This window comes from Olea europaea, chromosome 6 (assembly GCF_002742605.1).
Source record: "Olea europaea var. sylvestris chromosome 6, O_europaea_v1, whole genome shotgun sequence".
In the NCBI taxonomy this organism is placed as follows: Eukaryota; Viridiplantae; Streptophyta; class Magnoliopsida; order Lamiales; family Oleaceae; genus Olea; species Olea europaea.
Genome location: NC_036242.1, coordinates 23906020 through 23924297, shown reverse-complemented (window position 1 = coordinate 23924297; position 18278 = coordinate 23906020). Strand labels below are relative to the sequence as shown.

Below are 18278 nucleotides of genomic sequence, written 5' to 3'. Positions count from 1 at the left end.
GTTTATCCAAAACTACAACAGAGAATTCAAAATTAATATTAAATACATATAAAATTAAAATATAGAGTAAATAAATTAGAAAGAAAAAAATACCTAAAAGGCAGGGAGATATCCATGTAGTATATATCTACATTCATTTTTACCAGACTGTTGCATTCTTTGTATTCTTTCAATATGTGATTGTTGTAACGACTTCAACAAAATAAAGTATGCCTTACGGTCCCAAGGATACATCAGAAAATCGTTCAGCTGCTCAACCATGCTTAAGGTTTTGTAATCAATATATCTTTCCGTTGGTGTCAAAACACATTCTATCAACATCACCAATCCCAATTTTAATTCATTCTCTGGATCTTCACACAATTGGAATGCATCGTAAAGTATTCTCATATTAATTCTTTTTTTTCTTTCAAAATATTGATCTCTAAGTCGAGAATTGTTGGGATCAAGATTAACATATACTTCATGACAATGTAATCATGTGATTAGACAAAATTCTTGCAAGCCAAAACGAGTAAAATGATCGTCCAACCTCACCCACACTTCATTCGTTTTACCACAGTCAACAAATCTCATTGTAAATTCATGTATTAGTTTACTGCTGAATTATTGCTCTTCATCTCTATACATAAATCCATAAAGAAATCCATGAAAACTGCTACTGCTAGAGAGAAAAAGTGATTGTTTATCTGCTTGAAGCAATTTTATACAATCTTTTACATATTGGTAATTGGGGTATTGAGTGATAGTAGCAGAAAACCATTGGTTTGATGACGGTATATAATCTAGAGACATCTGCACAAATAATAGAACATATATATGAAAAATGTCATAACGCATACCAACTTATGTTCGTGATTTCATATACTTATATATGATAAATATCATGTAAGCTGGAAAAAAAAATTTGCTGTCAATGCATATCAATAATCAGATTTAATATATATTTTCTAATTCTGAGATTTTGTCTCCAATTTTTTTTTTAAAAAATTATGATTTAACTTTTAAAAAAGAAGCAAAATAAAGTGAGTTCCGGTCCCCACACGAAATTGGTTCGGAGTCCTTGCACTGCAGGCAGATTCATGCAGGGACTTCGCACGAAGATGTGCGGAGTCCTCGCACTCAGGCAGATTCCCCGCACGAAGCGGGTACTCCACACGAAGTCACTTGCTTCCCACACCACCAACTTTATTTTCGCCATAAACTTCACATTTCGTCCACAAATACCAATAGATTAAAAATAGTAAATTATTCATATAAATAAACATTATTCATAAAAATCAACTTACTTTAGAATTTGTTGTTTAATTCGTTTGAAATAGACTGTAATTAGTTTGAGATTCGTTTGAGATGAATGAATTGAAGATGCAGATGAAAATGAATGAGTTATGAATTTGAGGTGAAGAAATGAAGTAGGTTGGCAAAATAGTTACTAACATTAATTGCATTTGACATTCTTGCAGCAAGATTCTTTCTTTTTTGGCATTTATCTTTTGTCTGCAAGATTCTTTGCTTTTTCTTTTCGTTTTGTTGTGCTCTGCAATATTTTGTCGTCCAAATTATTATCTTTTTTTACCATTGGTATACTATGGACCATGTCCACTGTCTCTCTCTTCCACTTCCAAGAAACCATCTCCATACACTTCCAAATATACACCTTCATTTGGTGTCTGTCAAAATTCAAATTATAAGTCTAATATCTTCATATCATTTGCTTTCTAAATAATCTTAAGATTCTATCTTTACTATAGCAAAATTATAAATTATCTTTTACTTATATTCTCATAATTTTAAATCTAATTTTTACTAATTGTCAGAAAAGATTCATACCAAAAAATTTAATTCAAACTTTAAAAGCATGTTAGAATTATGTCAAGAAAACTAAAATCTCTACACACGCTAATAAAGACACATAAAATACACTATCGTGCTGCGCTTCAAGGCTGGCAGATCAGATGTCGTGAGTTCAATTCCTGGAAGGCTCTTGGAAGGCAAATATTCTCCTGGAAGGAAGGATTTATCCTGGAAGGCAGGAACTCTACTGGAAGGCAAGGTGCAAAGATGGAAAACGACTTGTTTGGCACTTTGGCAGATCAGTTGGGGGGCTCTTGAGCACTGGTCAGTTTGGGGCACAACCTGCGATTTAACCTGTCTGCAACTTGAGGGGCCAAAGTGTAGACTCCAGGATTTAGTCACTGTAAGGTGAATACCTGGATATAAAAAAAAAATACACTAATCGTGCAACGCACGTTGCATCGACAAGTTTCTAATAAAAAAGTTGTATTTTCTAAAACTTTACAAAATGGGTGCTATTTATAAGCTCATCTTTTGAGGCTGAATATCCCACGTGTTCTTTATTGGCAAAGAGTTGGAATAACTCAGTTGGTTAGAGCATGTAGCTGTTAACCACAAGGTCAGAGGTTCGAGCCCTCCTTCTAGCATTTTGTTATTTTAAGTTATTAAATTGTGCATTAGTAGTTTAATTCGATTTTAATGAATTTAGTGGGTTATACACGCGTTCTCACTCATGTCTTTCCAGGCTTGTGACTATTTAGAAGCTCAATGTAAATTGGCAATTCTGTTTTATAGTACAATATTTTCATATCACACTGCTATTTAAATTTTTATTCCATTTTTCATTTATTTTCTCCCTTGCCTATGTATTGAAAGAGATGATGATTGGTGTTGTTTGACAACTTAAAAGTAATCCTGAGTCAAGTATCGAAGAGATCAAAAATTAAATGCAAAAATTAAAATTTACTTTATTGATATTTGCACACTAAAATTAACAAGTAAATATTTTTCACGTACATATTGGGGCGTAAAATCTGCCCGTGCTATTTGCTTGCTCGAGTGAGCAGTTCGTTACAAATGTTTTGCTTGTTTATGCATGTGCGAAACAGTCTAGTTCTTTTTTTGAATTTTCGATTGAATCATCATGTCCTTTCATGCAAAATTATATACTTTCTTCATTTCGTGCATGAGTTGTCAAAAAATTATGTATTTTTTTAAAGGTAATAACTATATATTTTGTTTGGAGGATTATGACTAGATATTAACAATCATATAATATTTTCTTCCTCTTAGAATACTAAAAATTCAGATAAAAATTGTTTTTGTTCCTTTCAGATTTCGAGGATGTTTGGTGAGGATTAAAATTAGATTTTTAGTAGATTGGGATAAAAGTTTCTGAAATATGTGATTAAAAAGTTGTGGAACTCATAAAAGATGTGATTAATATTGATTGTTTGACTTTGACTTATATTAAAATTAGATTTTAATACAAATCAAACAGGCTCTTCATAAAATTTAGATTAAGGGGGTGTTTGAGCCACATTATTTTGGTAATAATGCATTCTTAAATAGTGTATTGATGAGAAATGTGTGGGTAAAAATAAGGAAAAGTTTTTATTTTCGTGTAATATTATTTTATTGAAAAATGTGTGGTTAAGATGATGTCAAATCACTGTTTAAAAATACATTTTTTTAAAATAATGTGGCTCAAACAGGCTCTAAATTATTTTTATTATTCTTCGTGAGTTTTTACCTTTGCTTGATAAAAACTAAGGCTTGTTGAAACCTTTATGCTATTTGGTGGTGTATCTCACAAGCAATGTAAGATCTCTCTCCCCCCTCTCTCTCTCTCTCTCTCTCTCTCTCTCTCTCTCTCTCTCCCTCCTCTCTCTCTCTCTCTCCTTGTTTGTTTTCTATAAACAAGCAAGCCCTAAATCGTTACACGGAAAATGCAATACTAGGCCATTAAAATGCTATCAAACACCATTAAATTGGAAGGTGGAATTCCAATTCCATTTTTCATGAAATTCCACCTCCAATCATTAGAGTTATTAGAGTTATGATTAAAATTTATTTATTTTATTCTCTCTCTCTCTCTCTCTCTCTCCCTCCTCTCTCTCTCTCTCTCCTTGTTTGTTTTCTATAAACAAGCAAGCCCTAAATCGTTACACGAGCAAGACATTTTCTAAACTTTTTCAAGATATCTTTACACAAGGGAATGATGATTTTTCCTAAATCGTTCCAATGTGAAAGGGAAAAAAATTTATTGGAATGTAGAAATTAAGCCCCTGTTTGACCCCCATCATCTGAAAATAAAAATGGGGGAATAGTATATTTTAGAAAAATGAGTGGTTGGAGAATGAAAAGTTTTCGATTTATGTGTAATATTATTTTATAGAAAATTGTGTGGTTAAAGTTAGGAAAGAAAAAAATGAAATGTAATATAATTTAATTTAATATGGATCAAATAGGGGCTAAGCATACGTTTGACAAAACTTTTGGAGATTATAAACAAGTCAAAGTTCATTTTTATTCACACGTTTTATTGAAGTATAATTTTTATTACCTTTTAATCACATATTTACTGAAATATATCAACACGTAATTTTAAGAAAATTTTTGTCAAACAGGGACTGTATCTTTAAAAAAATAATAATAATAAAGAAAAAAAGAAAAGAAAAAGCACATGGTAATCATTACAATGATAAACTAACTGGCCTCAAAAACTAAATTAGAACTTAAGTGCAATTTTTTTACAAATGTTAGGGATTTCAACTATAATTTTCTAAAATCAAATTCCATTCGAAATTCGAAATTGCCAATTATTTGGGGCTTCAGGAGAATAACACAAAACCGGGAGACTATAAAAGAAAATTACGAAAATTTTGTGTCAACTGTCAGCACTCTTTCTGCAGCAAGCATTTTCAGAAAGCTAAAACCTAGAAAACTACAGCAATGGAAGAAGAACACGGAAAAACACATCTGTCGCCGGAATATACCGTCATCGAAGAGTGGAGCGGAACGGCGTCTTCGGAGCTCACAAAAACCGCTACAATCACAATCACTCGAGATTCTGTTCAAAAATCAGCTACCCGATTCAATTATTTTTCTCGGCGATTTCTCGACGCTTTTGTTCCAGAGGCAAATTTTCTCTATTTTCTCAATTAATTAATTTAAATTTCGGTTCAATGTACAATGAAGGAGGGAGGAGTGCCAATGTTGTTTGTTTGTGCTGTGCATGTGGAGTACCTTGTGCTTCAAAAGATTGTACCTTGACCAGATAATTGCTTCTCAATTTGGAATAAAAAATTCAGGTCGAGGTACAATGAAGGAAATGTCAGTTACCAATGGTTGTTTGTGCTTCGCACTGATAGTACCTTATGCTTAAAAGATTGTACCTTGACCTGAGAATTGCTTTTCCCAGTAAACAATTCGATCACGCCTTTGTTTGGCGATAATAAACTGGGATAGGTACAAGGATATTTGCACATTGTACAACATTATAGATGTACTACTTCTTGCGTCAAAGCTAGAACCTTGCCTGATCATTTCGTGCTTGTGCCTGCGATATTATACTCGTACTACAATAAAAATGATAATCCTTACATCTGAGTTAAGCTCTTGTTTGATTAGAATTTTCTAAAATTACTTTTCCTCAAACTCATTCTAACTAAACATATTTCTCCCAATCAAATAATTTTGCAGTTTGACCCATATCTCTTCCATAATATTTAACTCCACATTCTTAGGAAAAAAATGAAAAAAATGAAAAAAGAAAAGAAAAGAAAAGAAAAGAAAAAAAGAATCACTTCTCAGAAAATCAACATCAAACAAGGACAGCTAATGTATAAGTGAAACAAGTTTGCTGATTTTCTTGTGCGCTTAAATAACAATTAAATGGTCAGCAAAATTGATTGCTTCTGCAACTGAAAAAAGAGGCAAGAATGCATTTTTTCCCTTCAAACATTTAGAATATGCTGATGCCACGAGAATGACATTCCTGATTATGCAAAAGTATGATCCAAAAAAGCCATCTTTGATATTGTACTTAATATTCAGGGATTTCCGAGCAGTGTGACTCCAGATTATGTCCCTTTTCAAATATGGGACTCATTGCAGGTTCATAATCATTTAAATTGATAATTTAGATTTCAAGTTGGATCTTTTTCTCAAATTGAGCAGTCGTTCAAGGGTTTTTATTTATTATAGGGCCTTTCAACCTATGTGCGAACAATGCTTTCCACACAGGTGAGGTATTAACTACCCAGCCATTCAATTCAACCCTTTTGTATTGCTATCTAGTGCTCATCTTAAGTGTCTGCATTCTTTTTCAGGCTCTTCTAAGTGCCATTGGAGTAGGTGAAAATTCTGCTACCGTAATTGGGGCCACATTTCAGGTATGCCTATCTTTTGTGAGAATTTTTAGTTTCAAATGTTGGCAAGTATAAATTTTCCTACATTTCTCAATTTTGAAACTGTTTCAGTGGTTTCTGAGAGATTTAACTGGAATGCTTGGGGGTATCTTATTTGCATTTTACCAGGTACATGTCCTGTGCTTTCACAATTGTTCCCAAATTTATTCAAAGCTTGAGTATTGTCAGATTTATACTTTCTGAATGTTGAATTACAGGGAATAAGTTTCTTTATTCTTTGAATTCCGTAATATTTATTCACCATATTCTCAAAGTGGGATCAAGTCAATAAAAACATATATGTATCATAAACCGAAAAAAAGTAATAATAATGATCAGGAAATGATAAGTATGTGAGTTTTGCGATGTCATAGTCCCAGTGACAACCTGAATACATGTGAGTTCAGTAGCTACTGTTGTTATAAGGTCATCACTTCCAGTGAAAATTTATCATGTCAGCAGGAGTGGATGGTCTCTTTATTTGTTTTATTTCTGCTTTATGTTTTCAATACACAGCTTTTCAATACACAGCAGCTTTAAGCTTTAACACCAAAGTACTTCCTTCTGTAGGGTTCAAACCTGGATAGCAATGCCAAAATGTGGCGTCTTGTTGCAGATCTCATGAATGATATTGGTACTACTACAATCATATTTCATTTGCGTGTTCTTTTGTAGAGCTTTTCGAGTATATATCTGCTGTTTCTTGTCAATCTTTGCAAGATGGGGTCCCCAACCTTTTCATGCGTGAGCACTTGGGGTCCCCAACTGGTTTTTCTTGGCGGGTTTTCCTTCATTTTTAAAGCACTCATGTCACCAACTAATTTTCTCATTCATGTTCATTGGTTATTTTTTTCTTTCTTGTTATCAAGTTTTCTTTTACTGTCATCCTTTTGTACTCTTCATGATTTTGGATTATATCTTATAACCTGTAACTGGATGCAGGAATGTTAATGGACCTTGTTTCACCTTTGTTCCCTTCGGCATTTCTGTTCATTGTGTGCTTAGGGAGTATATCACGATCATTCAGTAAGTTCCAAAAAACTACAGTGTCATACCATGTGAAGTAAATTCACATTATCTTTCTGAAACCAAGTTTTTTGAAGCATAAGCATTTGCTTCTAAGGTGCAGTAAGTTGGTGACACATTTGGTAAGACGACAAAATATTAGCTGAATGATGGAAGATATCTTTCCATAATTGTTTATTTTGATCAATTTTATTTTTAAATTCTTCCAGTAAAACCGCCTGCTGTCATGTGTAGTGTTTCTCAATATGCATCCAAGTTCATAAACATGCATCTGCTGAGTAATGTTTATTGTTGTGTAACTTGTGTAAAGTGATTGAGGCACCAGCCACTATGATGAGGCAGGATTAGAGTTTAATTAATCTCTGATGCTACTTTCTTTTAATTTGGTTCTAGCATTAGCCTACCATTAGGCCATTGGATATAAACATTGCCATTTGTTTTCGTTGTGCTAATATGCCACATGAGTCAATGAATAAGTTTCACAAAATACCATGTTTGTAAACGGTGAGCTGCCTGTTTTTTTCTCCCAAGCTCTAAGGACATCTCTATTTTTCTTTCAACTAGCTGGTGTTGCTAGTGGAGCCACCAGAGCTGCTTTAACGCAGCATTTTGCTCTACAGGATAATGCTGCAGATATATCTGCAAAGGTATGATACATGTTAGAGAAGAAATTGCATGAACCAAAATTCCAAGTTTAGAAATTTTTATTATTTCATTTCCCTTAATTGATAGGAAGGAAGCCAAGAGACAGTTGCAACTATGCTTGGGATGGCTCTTGGGATGTTCCTAGCTCACATAACTCTGGGGCATTCACTTGCCATTTGGTTTTGTTTTTTGTCCCTCACCGTATTTCATATATATGGTTAGTTTCACTAGATAGTTTTCTTGTTCATAAGCCTACTAACTGGGATGCTTTCTCATGTGGTAAGTTTTGTAACATCAACGAATCAATTCCGTCCTCTCATTTGGGTTTATTTATTTGGACTTCTGTAGCAAATTACAAGGCTGTTCGTTGCCTTTCACTCACTACATTAAACTGTGAAAGAAGTTCTATTCTTTTGTTACATTTTATGGAGACTGGTCAAGGTGAGATGCAAAATCTCTAAAATTGCTTTCGACACACTACATGTTTCTGCTTGCTCCTACATTTTGAAGTCCTCTAATTTTTTTCATGCTTTCATATGGATCATGAGTTTAACTATGTGACATTTTTTCTTCCAGACATGAAATAGTAATACTTGAAATGAGTACTTTATGTTTAGAAACATAGACCTATCTGCTTTTTCCCCTGATTAGTTGAGTTTTTCTATACTATTAGCCTGCCACATCAATTTTCAATTGAAAATCCAAATGCAGACTTCTAGTCAAAGTTATCATATTATGTACACTAAAATACACTGACCTGAAAACATTCTCTGAACTATTTTCCAGTTTTCACTCCAAAACAGGTCTCATTCATGGAGCATGTTTTACCACTGTGGATGAGTTCATGGAGCACGAATAGGGTTAAATTTTTGTACCAGAGGGTATGCTTAGGTATCCGGATTTCTTTGTTCGATCATCGTGAAATGTGAGTTTTCAGCTTTTATCCCATTTATTTGATGTCTAGCCTTTAGAAATCTTAGGATTGTTCATGCTGCTTTATAGCTCCTAATACCATTTCCTGTTACTCTTATCCTTAACTTAAATATTTATTTCAATACATTTTCAGTTAATATGACTCGAAGGACTTCCTTGCAATATTTTACTTGAATACAGAATGAAATAGCATATGAAATGAATGCTAGCATGCATAACAAATTCTCACAAACCATCTCAGTAAAAGTAATAGCAATTCAACTTTTAGGTAAAAAAGGTGGAATCTTAATTAAGATTGATTAAAATAACACGGTATCTCCTTTTTTTTGCCAAATTCAAGAAACACAATCATCCACAACATTGAATTCAATTCCTAAAAACAGTAATCATCTTCATAAATTGGAAGATCTAGGAATAAAATCCTTCAGGTAAAACAACGCACCTGGGACTAGATGGATACACACATCCAGAAGTTGACGCTGTAAATAATCAAAACAAACAAAAAAAAAATGTAAGCAAAAGGGTAAAAAAAAAAAATAAATTATTTTAAGATAAGAAAATATGCTTTTGGAGGTATTAATTCTTGAAAGACTTACAAGAAGGGGGAGATTGAGATACAGTTGCAGTGTTTGCAAAATTACAGCTCATAGCGGTTTGTCCCTTCCTCTGGTAATAGCTATTCACTGCATAGTTGCAGTGATCTTTGACAGTATTTGGGTTATAACAAGGGCCATTTTGCGTTATTGGAGTACAATCTGCACCAGCTCCACAGGCATAATCTATGTTCTTCTGATAAACATCTGTACTCAGTCCATCATTGCAAATACAATAAGCAGCATCTGCCCAAAAAAAAAAAACACAATGATGGGGTGGATGGGGGAAGAAAGAAGGCAAAAATATTAGCTCAAATAAAAAAAATCAATCTTTTTCAAGAAACTGGAATCACAAGCTCTAATCTTGAACAAAAGATCAACCATTTTACAAATCTTTAGTAACAAAGGGAGAAAAATGAGGGAATTTTGAGGAAAAAAATGACAAAGAACCATATTTAAAAGTTTAAAATAAAAGTATTAAAAAGATAATAAACCAAAAATCAAGAAACTTACCTGAATGGCCAGTGATGGAGAAGAGAAATACTAAAAATAACACAAAAACAGCCATGATTATTTCAAGATCCTAAAGAAATTATGAGTGCTGAAAGAGTTCTTGAGAGGAAGAAGTTCCGAAGATAAGACAGAGAAACAGGAAAAGATAGAAACTTTTTATAGTGAGAGAATGGAGATTTCTAGATAGTGAGAAAGAAGTGACGGTGAGTAGAGTAGTATAACCATTGTACGTTGCTTTGGCGTTTTATACGTTAACAATGGTGTCAAACCATTTTGTTAAACGTACCTGACTATGTGTCTTTTCGAACGGTCATAAACCAATGTGTATGGTCAAAAACTTAACCCACCTTGGTTAGATTAACTCTCACTCTGGAAAATTGTAATTGGGAGAAGAATTTGTTTCAAATTTTTTATTTTTTTATCTTACAAGAAATTGGGGAGAAAATATATTATGACAACAACAATTAATTTGAAAAATAAGTATTTTTATCGTAATAATCTTGCTATTTCTCGTTTGTTGATCTTTAAAATCAAGTTTGATGTTCGTTTAAATACTGAAAAGTTAGATTGATTATTTCTTGCAATGAATTGTGAAGATATGCATTGTTGAACGGGCAAGAAATTCAACATTTAAGGCCCCGTTTGGTAGGGATTTTTTGCCTCAAAAAATTATTTTTTGACCGTTATTTTACTATTCAAGCCGTAATTTTTGACTTCTTCTCTCACACGTGGACCCCACTTTTCTTCTAACGGTCAAAAAATCAATTCTCAAAATCCCTACCAAACGGGCCCTAAGTATGCTTGCTTGGTAAAAAGATAAAAGAGGAAATTAAAGTTTTTAGTTTTAAAAAATGATAGAAGCGAGCAATTATATTAATGGAATGCTACAAAAGTAATGAAAAACTTTATTTTCGCAACAACGAGATCCTTTTTACTACTTAAAAAGATAATTATTTTATTAAAATTTAACAACAAAAGTCACTTTCTTTCCGAATCACTTGTTGTTACGAAGATTTTAGCAGACGTTTAATATCCAATCTTAGATAATACAATAAGTGAACTTTCAACTTTTTTACTTCTTGCAGCCAGTACTTTGAAAATTGTAATTAACAGGATTCAACTGTCGTTGCTCCAATTATAGTTATATATTTTTGGCATTTGGAGAGTCAATCATGGATGGCTAACTACTATGAAGTCTTTGTTATGAAGGTAATTTAGTTGATAACTATTGAATTTGTCGTTGGGCACACAGCTGCCAGGCACTGACATAATACATGTCAGATGTTTTGCTTTCTTAAGCAACTCTGTTAAGAGGTTAGAATTTCCAAAGTCTATTTGAGGTTTCAATTTTACTCTGTGAAGGCATGAACTTCATGGATGTGGAGAACACTTAAGAAGCATATTCATGATTACCTTTACAAAATCATGCGACCTAGGGAGAAAGATATCATTCAAGGGGTAAAACACTCATTTTATGGAAATGGGAAATGAGGAAGATGAAATTTATAGTTGGGCAGCCATTTTGTCACGGGGTGCAACCAAAGACAAGTGGTTGTATGTGCACTTGTGTTTTGCAACTTTTTGATTATGGATCCAGAGATTTGTCAGTGGTTGCATAGTATATGTTGAGGTTGAAGTTTTAACTGATGGTTGGTGATTGTTATGTTGACAATGACAATTAATAGATGATAGGAATTATGGTTTGGTGGGATTTTGATGGTGACTGTGGTGATTGAAGGCGGCAAGTGGAGATGGACGTAAACGCGGATAGGGACATTATTATTGAATATCAAAGTGAAACGTTCCAAAATGTTAGGATTTCTGCAGTTGGTAGGATTTGGTGGCTGGAACCTTTTAGGAGCAGAACCACCCATGCCTTTTATTTGTCTATCTATCATGCAAGACCTGAATTTTGTGTTTTCTGGGAAAGGATAATGAAACTCGAAGCCAATCATGGTTTTAGAGCTGATATATCAGATGTTGAAAGCAAAAGCGAAGGCACAAAAACCACACACCCCTAACAGCTCCTGCTCTGTAAAATTTGCCTCAATGCAGGCTGCGAAAGTTACACTTGGAAGAACTTTGCTGGCTTAAATTATAGACACATGATTGTGAAATTGCTGCGTTTTACTTAGTGATGTTAATACTATGGCCCATACCATCACACTCGTTAATCTCTCTGTCCTTTCATGTTGATAAATCAAGATGAATTTGAGAGAAGGTTATTTGAAATATTCAGTTGTGCTTTGCTCATTCTTGCTTATGCATATTATGTTTGTAAATTGTATTATCTCCTCTCGAGTTCTGTAACTTCATATTTATTTTGCGCCTTGTGTTGCAGCTTCAATCATCTGGATGGAAAACGGAACGCCTTATGTTACCTGCAGTCGTTTGGAAGGCAAATTGGTCATCCAGATCTTCAGACCAAAAGCTAGACTAGGGAATTTCTGTGAACTGAATTTGAGTGAGCTATTATTGAGTTATCATCATCTCTCAGGACAATTGGGTTGTTTTACACCATTTTCCTTATGATTGGAATGTAAGATATCTGGTGAAGTTGAATTGATTTGTAATAAGGTTGATTGTGCAATTTACCTAGGATTTGAGTTGATTATTAATCCACCACCAGCCCAATAAGATGTCTGAATAGATGTCTTTAATAATTGGTTCTTAGGTTTTCAGATGCCCCGATTTCTTTCCATTGCCAAAAGTATAGAGAATCTAGAAATAGCATACTACCACTAGACATACATAGCTAGTAAAATCTACTTAAAAAAAAAAAAAAAAAAATATATAGGTCTCTCCATCTAGATGTACATGGGAAAATTCTAGACAAAAAGAGTAGACTACCCCCACATCTCCACACACGGGGGAATCAAATTCCCCACACTTCTTCAACAAGACAGCAAGAAGAATACAAACCAAATAAAGTGGTGGGAGAAGAATTTGTTTCAAATTTTTTATTTTTTTATCTTACAAGAAATTGGGGAGAAAATATATTATGACAACAACAATTAATTTGAAAAATAAGTATTTTTATCTTAATAGTCTTGCTATTTCTCGTTTGTTGATCTTTAAAATCAAGTTTGATGTTCATTTAAATACTGAAAAGTTAGATTGATTATTTCTTGCAATGAATTGTGAAGATATGCATTGTTGAACGGGCAAGAAATTCAACATTTAAGGCCCCGTTTGGTAGGGATTTTTTGCCTCAAAAAATTATTTTTTGACCGTTATTTTACTATTCAAGCCGTAATTTTTGACTTCTTCTCTCACACGTGGACCCCACTTTTCTTCTAACGGTCAAAAAATCAATTCTCAAAATCCCTACCAAACGGGCCCTAAGTATGCTTGCTTGGTAAAAAGATAAAAGAGGAAATTAAAGTTTTTAGTTTTAAAAAATGATAGAAGCGAGCAATTATATTAATGGAATGCTACAAAAGTAATGAAAAACTTTATTTTCGCAACAACGAGATCCTTTTTACTACTTAAAAAGATAATTATTTTATTAAAATTTAACAACAAAAGTCACTTTCTTTCCGAATCACTTGTTGTTACGAAGATTTTAGCAGACGTTTAATATCCAATCTTAGATAATACAATAAGTGAACTTTCAACTTTTTTACTTCTTGCAGCCAGTACTTTGAAAATTGTAATTAACAGGATTCAACTGTCGTTGCTCCAATTATAGTTATATATTTTTGAAAATTTTAAAATAAGTAATACCTAATATCAGGAATGAATTTTTTGGAGTTTATTTCTGGTGTGTTGTCACTATAACATAGCACTCACACTTGCTTTTACTAATTGAGTCAATTATCAGCATCTGATTCTTCTACCCTACATCTCATCTTTGGATATCATTCTTCTTTTACTATATATTTCAAAAAAGCAAATAAAATTAAAATTGATTTAAATTAACATTCCGTCTGATGTAAATTTTTTAACAATAGATTTTGCGACTTCACATCATTTCCGCATTCCATTCTTTTTGAAATGTCTGATTTGACGAAATCCTTCGAAGGCAGACTATTCAATTCGAACAATAACGACTCAATGTGTTGTATTGTGTCGAATTCATTCCACTTGTCCGTGGGTTGAGTTTGAGTCTAAAATCAAAAATTAAAAAAACGTTTGTTCAATTTTTAAAGCGTAAACTTTAAAACTCTTATAACCATCTATTATTCATTTTAATTTTTAGACACGTGAATCTCGAGCGGTATTTTGTGTGCTCAAAAAAATTCAGATACTAGAAGGAATAAAAAATAAATAAAAATGTTACTCTTGAAAAATATTAAAAAAATAATAATAAATTTCAGGAGATTAAAAAAAATTGCAGACCGAAATGATGTTTATTTTTTGTAATAACATTTTAAAATTAACATGGGATTGTGTTAATTTAGACTCGGAAGAGTCGGTGGAATATTTTATTTTCTTATATTTTCTTTTCTTTTTGAGTAAATTGTGATATCCATTATCCACGAAACTGTGTGCTTTTCGTAGAAGTTGAGCTATCGTGATTGATCATGCACCGACCACGTGGTAGTTAACAAACTAATTTTAGTGAAAATTAATTTAGTTCATAAATTATTTTATTTAGTGTTTGCTTGGAAAAAATTTAAAGCTTGATTTCAATGAGGTAAATTAATTTTACGTGACTCACAATTTTTATCAACTTTATAATTACGTATTTGATCAAATTTTATCGTAATCAACTGAAACTTTTATCAAAATTTTTGTCAAACAACTTCGATATATAAATCTATACCTCGTACCATTTTGATGCGAAAAGAATTCATGTAAAAATCGTTGTACATATGTCATCTAACCTAAATCTCTAAAGTTTAGGTTAGTGAATCATATTACTAGATGTAGGCGTGGTAGACATGATGTAGATCAAGCCAATTATGGTAGACATGATAATAACTTGACATACTTTTAGCAAGCTAAATTAGGGTTTTCCACTATGTCAATTAAATGTAAGATTTTTTGTGTAGAGGGATAGCATTACTAATCATTGTCGATAAGGTAAATTGTCCAATTCCATACAATTCTGACAAAATCTTAATCCGTATACTATAATATGTTGAATTATAGGTGTGCGAAGTATGTTGGTACTAACTTGAGCATAATGTGCTTATTTGATGAAATTAGCACATCGACTTTGTGCTTTTCTTGCTTTTATAATAAATGTTAATCTCGCACGTGTCCATGCTTTGTCGTATTATTTTACAAAAATTACATGCCCCTCATGCTTGATTTTATGTAGCACGGAGCATTTTCAGTGAACAACATTTGATTTCGCAATTTATGATTTTTATAACTTCCATTTTATTTTTTGACCTTAATACCTATTTGGTCACGTCGAGACGATGAGCTCATTGATAATAGTTTTACCATTTTAAATTTCATGGACCTAACATTTAAAAAAAAGAGTGCTTTTAAGCATTTTTCCCCTATCATATCTCTTTTATAAAGATGAAACCTGGTTTTATCATATATGAGGTAGCTACAAAAGATGCTTTTGCAAATCTCCATCTAGTGTAGTCACTAAACCTATGTTCTTTTGCCCTTTTTTACTTTACTTAAAAGCCTTGCATTGAGTGTCAAAATTCTCCCCAAACTGACATATGGCCAAGTTTAGAAGTTCACTTTCAAATCAATGAGTAAATACTAAAATAAATAATTATTTATATCAAATTAAAGATCAATAAATTACTTATTAAATATTAGCTTCTTTCATAATAAATATCATTTATTTTATAAAACTTAATAATTAAAACATGTTTGAAAATGAAAAAAAGAATACTTTAAAGAGTAATGCCATTAACCCTGTGGTATTAAGTACCCATTTGAGTAACTCTAGTGGTTTGTACTATTAGGGCTAAATAATATTATTCTTATTTAAAAGTTGAGACAATTATTCGATGGACGATGAAATATCACTCCAAAAGTTATTAACTTTGGCATAATGATGACTATTGAAATTGCAAGAGATTATTAGGAAGTAGAAAGTTGGAAAGAAGACATATTTTTGTATTTGAAAAGTTTGATTAATTAGTTTGGAGTTCTTCATATTCGTTTAGCATATGGAGAGGCACATTGGGACCTACCAGTTGTTTATACAGCTAAACCCACCACCTCAATCATCATTTCATTGTCACTATTAGATATCACAACAATCCAAGAATATAGGTAATCTTGCTTTAAGCCAATAACAAAGTTTAATTTTCTTCACTTTTATTTCTCATCTCATGCAACCTCATGACTCAAATTGAAGAGTTAGATTGTTGTCCAATTTTACTGTTTAAATAGCTGTCCTTTCATTGCATTATTTACATGTCATCAATAATTAATATATCATTTCAAATTTATCCTCATTAACTTCGTTACTAACCAATCAAATTGATGACATGTTAGTAATTCATTGGATGAACAATCATTCAGACACATATCTAATCTCCAAATTGAGTATAGAATTGTGGATCCCAAATTTTTCTAATGCTTCAAACTCTACTCAAGCATCCAAATCTGGGTCAATAAAAATAAAAATAAAAAGAAGCAAAAAATGGCAAGAGAAATTTTATATCGATGGAGGAAATAATGATGTGGAGGAAAAGATGCCCTGTTCACATATCTCAATTGAAATCCCTCGAATCGGGTTGTAATAATTTGGAATTTAAATAGCTCGTTATAGGCTGTCTATGACCTATGACAAGAAAATATGAGACTAAATCCCTAGTCTTGAAAACTTAGATAAGACGTGGCTTGGATTTTTAGGTGGATTAGCTTACAATACGTTTAATACTCAAAGGGGTTTGCCTCAAATTTCAATAGTCCAATCTTATTTACACCTCCAAGTTTGTGAGGTGGATTTAGAACGCGTGCTTGTGGATGTGATCCAGCAGACATAAGGGGTGCCAACAATCAAGAAGCTCATCAGAATTTAAGTGGATGTCAAGGAATTTCTAAGTACGATGTGAAATGTATGTCTATAGTGGCTTCAAAAAAATGGAGATGCGTTAGAAATCCTTTTCATATGTGATATGACAAGTTGTACATAAAATTATTGAACAAGTTTAATAGTGGTTAACTTTGTATAAACTTGAACAGGTTGAACATTAATCCTGTAACATTTCAGGTACTAATGTTAACATACTTACATCCCGTTTGAGCCACATTATTGTAAAAATGAGAATGAAAAATATAGATGTTATGAGCTCCACACGAGAGATAAAAAGTCAAATATAGTAACTTGATGTGTCATATTTTTCATTTTAATGAGAATATATTGGCTCAAACAAGGCCTTATACTTTCCAATAGGGCCATTTACATTCTACAAAATTGTTTTTCTTATTTCAGACAATAAATTAAACTCTATTCTCAATCAATTCAAAATTTGTTACATGAATCTTGTATTAAACGACCTAAGTCGTCGTTCTGTCAATCCCACATTCACAATTTATTCTTTAATATTTTCTTTCCATTAACTTTGCTAAACGTGGTTGAACTGTCTCGCTTCCTCTTCATTAACCGAGCTATAAAATCGTCAACTAGTTTTTGAGTGTATTGGAATTTCAAATAGGTTATTAAACAAGCCTGGATTAAATACTGGTCGCCAAGCTTCTAGCAATGTCAGTCTTCCACACTTTATTTAGTTTCAAAATGATCACTGAACTTAAATATTATTTGACCATTGAATTTCAACATCTATTACAATTTAATCATTTCATCTATGCACATTAATTTGACTAGCGAAGAAGCTAATATAATAGTCTAGTTGATTTATTTATTTCGTCCATGTTCGTCACATTGATTATCGAAAAAGCTCGAGGAAGACATTCTAGCTAACAGCCTAGGTAGCAATAGCAAAACTATCACACTATATTTTTAAACACATGGTTTATATAATCTAATCTATCACGAAAAGGTGTAGGCTACATCTCCAACAAAATGTGCTTCTCAAAATTGACATGATGAATGTATAAATTTTCTTGCCATCCAAAAAACAAGACTCGAGTTGGCCAGCCTGCACAAACTGCAGTCATGGAATAGTCCAACTCACCTTTACACCTCTATCTCGATATGAATCAAGTTTGCACAAACTCCTCTTGTGGCTCAAGACTTTTGTTTCTCCTCCGTTCTCTAGTTGCCATTCTGTCACCATACCTTTCAAATATATATGCTAAATCAAACAAACCAAACTCTCTCAATTTCTCGGCCATCACTTCAAACATAATTACACCTTCCTCATTTGAAAAATAATGCAATAACATATTGTAGTCAAATCTCAGCACCTCAAGTCCTCTATTCATCATCCCCCCCCCCCCCCCCCCCCCCCCCCCTGTTTTTTTTCTTGTC

The 18278-nt window shown here is 32.7% G+C and overlaps 2 protein-coding genes and 1 long non-coding RNA gene across 5 annotated transcripts; 2 read left to right on the top strand and 1 right to left on the bottom strand.

The window, feature by feature from the left end:
• The first annotated feature begins 4606 nt into the window (after window positions 1–4606).
• LOC111396212 (protein root UVB sensitive 3-like) lies at window positions 4607–9019 on the top strand. Of its 3 annotated transcripts, none has more exons than XR_002702959.1 (12): window positions 4611–4935; window positions 5854–5913; window positions 6004–6042; window positions 6129–6191; window positions 6279–6335; window positions 6777–6840; window positions 7149–7232; window positions 7797–7879; window positions 7965–8094; window positions 8226–8318; window positions 8681–8802; window positions 8944–9019. XR_002702959.1 is itself a non-coding variant. In XM_023022566.1 (12 exons), exons 1-12 carry the CDS (start codon window positions 4750–4752, stop codon window positions 8945–8947), a joined length of 1002 nt encoding a protein of 333 aa, XP_022878334.1. In that variant the 5' UTR covers window positions 4611–4749; the 3' UTR covers window positions 8948–9019. The 3 variants fall into 3 exon arrangements, 2 of the variants coding, with proteins under 2 accessions (XP_022878335.1, XP_022878334.1); XM_023022566.1 differs by having other exon boundaries at window positions 8664–8802; XM_023022567.1 differs by lacking the exon at window positions 7149–7232 and having other exon boundaries at window positions 4607–4935; window positions 8664–8802.
• A 5-nt stretch (window positions 9020–9024) lies between these two features.
• LOC111396213 (PLASMODESMATA CALLOSE-BINDING PROTEIN 3-like) lies at window positions 9025–10145 on the bottom strand. The gene is made up of 3 exons (XM_023022568.1): window positions 9917–10145; window positions 9407–9649; window positions 9025–9289 (listed from the first exon to the last, which is right to left on the bottom strand). Exons 1-3 carry the CDS (start codon window positions 9969–9971, stop codon window positions 9219–9221), a joined length of 369 nt encoding a protein of 122 aa, XP_022878336.1. The 5' UTR covers window positions 9972–10145; the 3' UTR covers window positions 9025–9218.
• A 914-nt stretch (window positions 10146–11059) lies between these two features.
• LOC111396214 lies at window positions 11060–12692 on the top strand. The gene is made up of 2 exons (XR_002702960.1): window positions 11060–11125; window positions 12258–12692. It is a non-coding gene; the product is annotated as an uncharacterized LOC111396214 (long non-coding RNA).
• Window positions 12693–18278: the final 5586 nt, after the last annotated feature.

What these genes read in the sequence shown, in the direction of transcription:
- LOC111396212 (XM_023022566.1), top strand. Translation starts at nt 4,750, where the DNA reads ATGGAAGAAGAACACGGAAAAACACATCTGTCGCCGGAATATACCGTC. An exon ending in AAATATGGGACTCATTGCAG is followed by an intron (nt 5,914 to 6,003) that starts GTTCATAATCAT and finishes TATTTATTATAG; the next exon opens with GGCCTTTCAACCTATGTGCG. An exon ending in CTGCAGATATATCTGCAAAG is followed by an intron (nt 7,880 to 7,964) that starts GTATGATACATG and finishes CTTAATTGATAG; the next exon opens with GAAGGAAGCCAAGAGACAGT.
- LOC111396213 (XM_023022568.1), bottom strand. Translation starts at nt 9,971, where the DNA reads ATGGCTGTTTTTGTGTTATTTTTAGTATTTCTCTTCTCCATCACTGGC. An exon ending in CTCCATCACTGGCCATTCAG is followed by an intron (nt 9,650 to 9,916) that starts GTAAGTTTCTTG and finishes TTTTTTGGGCAG; the next exon opens with ATGCTGCTTATTGTATTTGC. An exon ending in ATCTCAATCTCCCCCTTCTT is followed by an intron (nt 9,290 to 9,406) that starts GTAAGTCTTTCA and finishes GATTATTTACAG; the next exon opens with CGTCAACTTCTGGATGTGTG.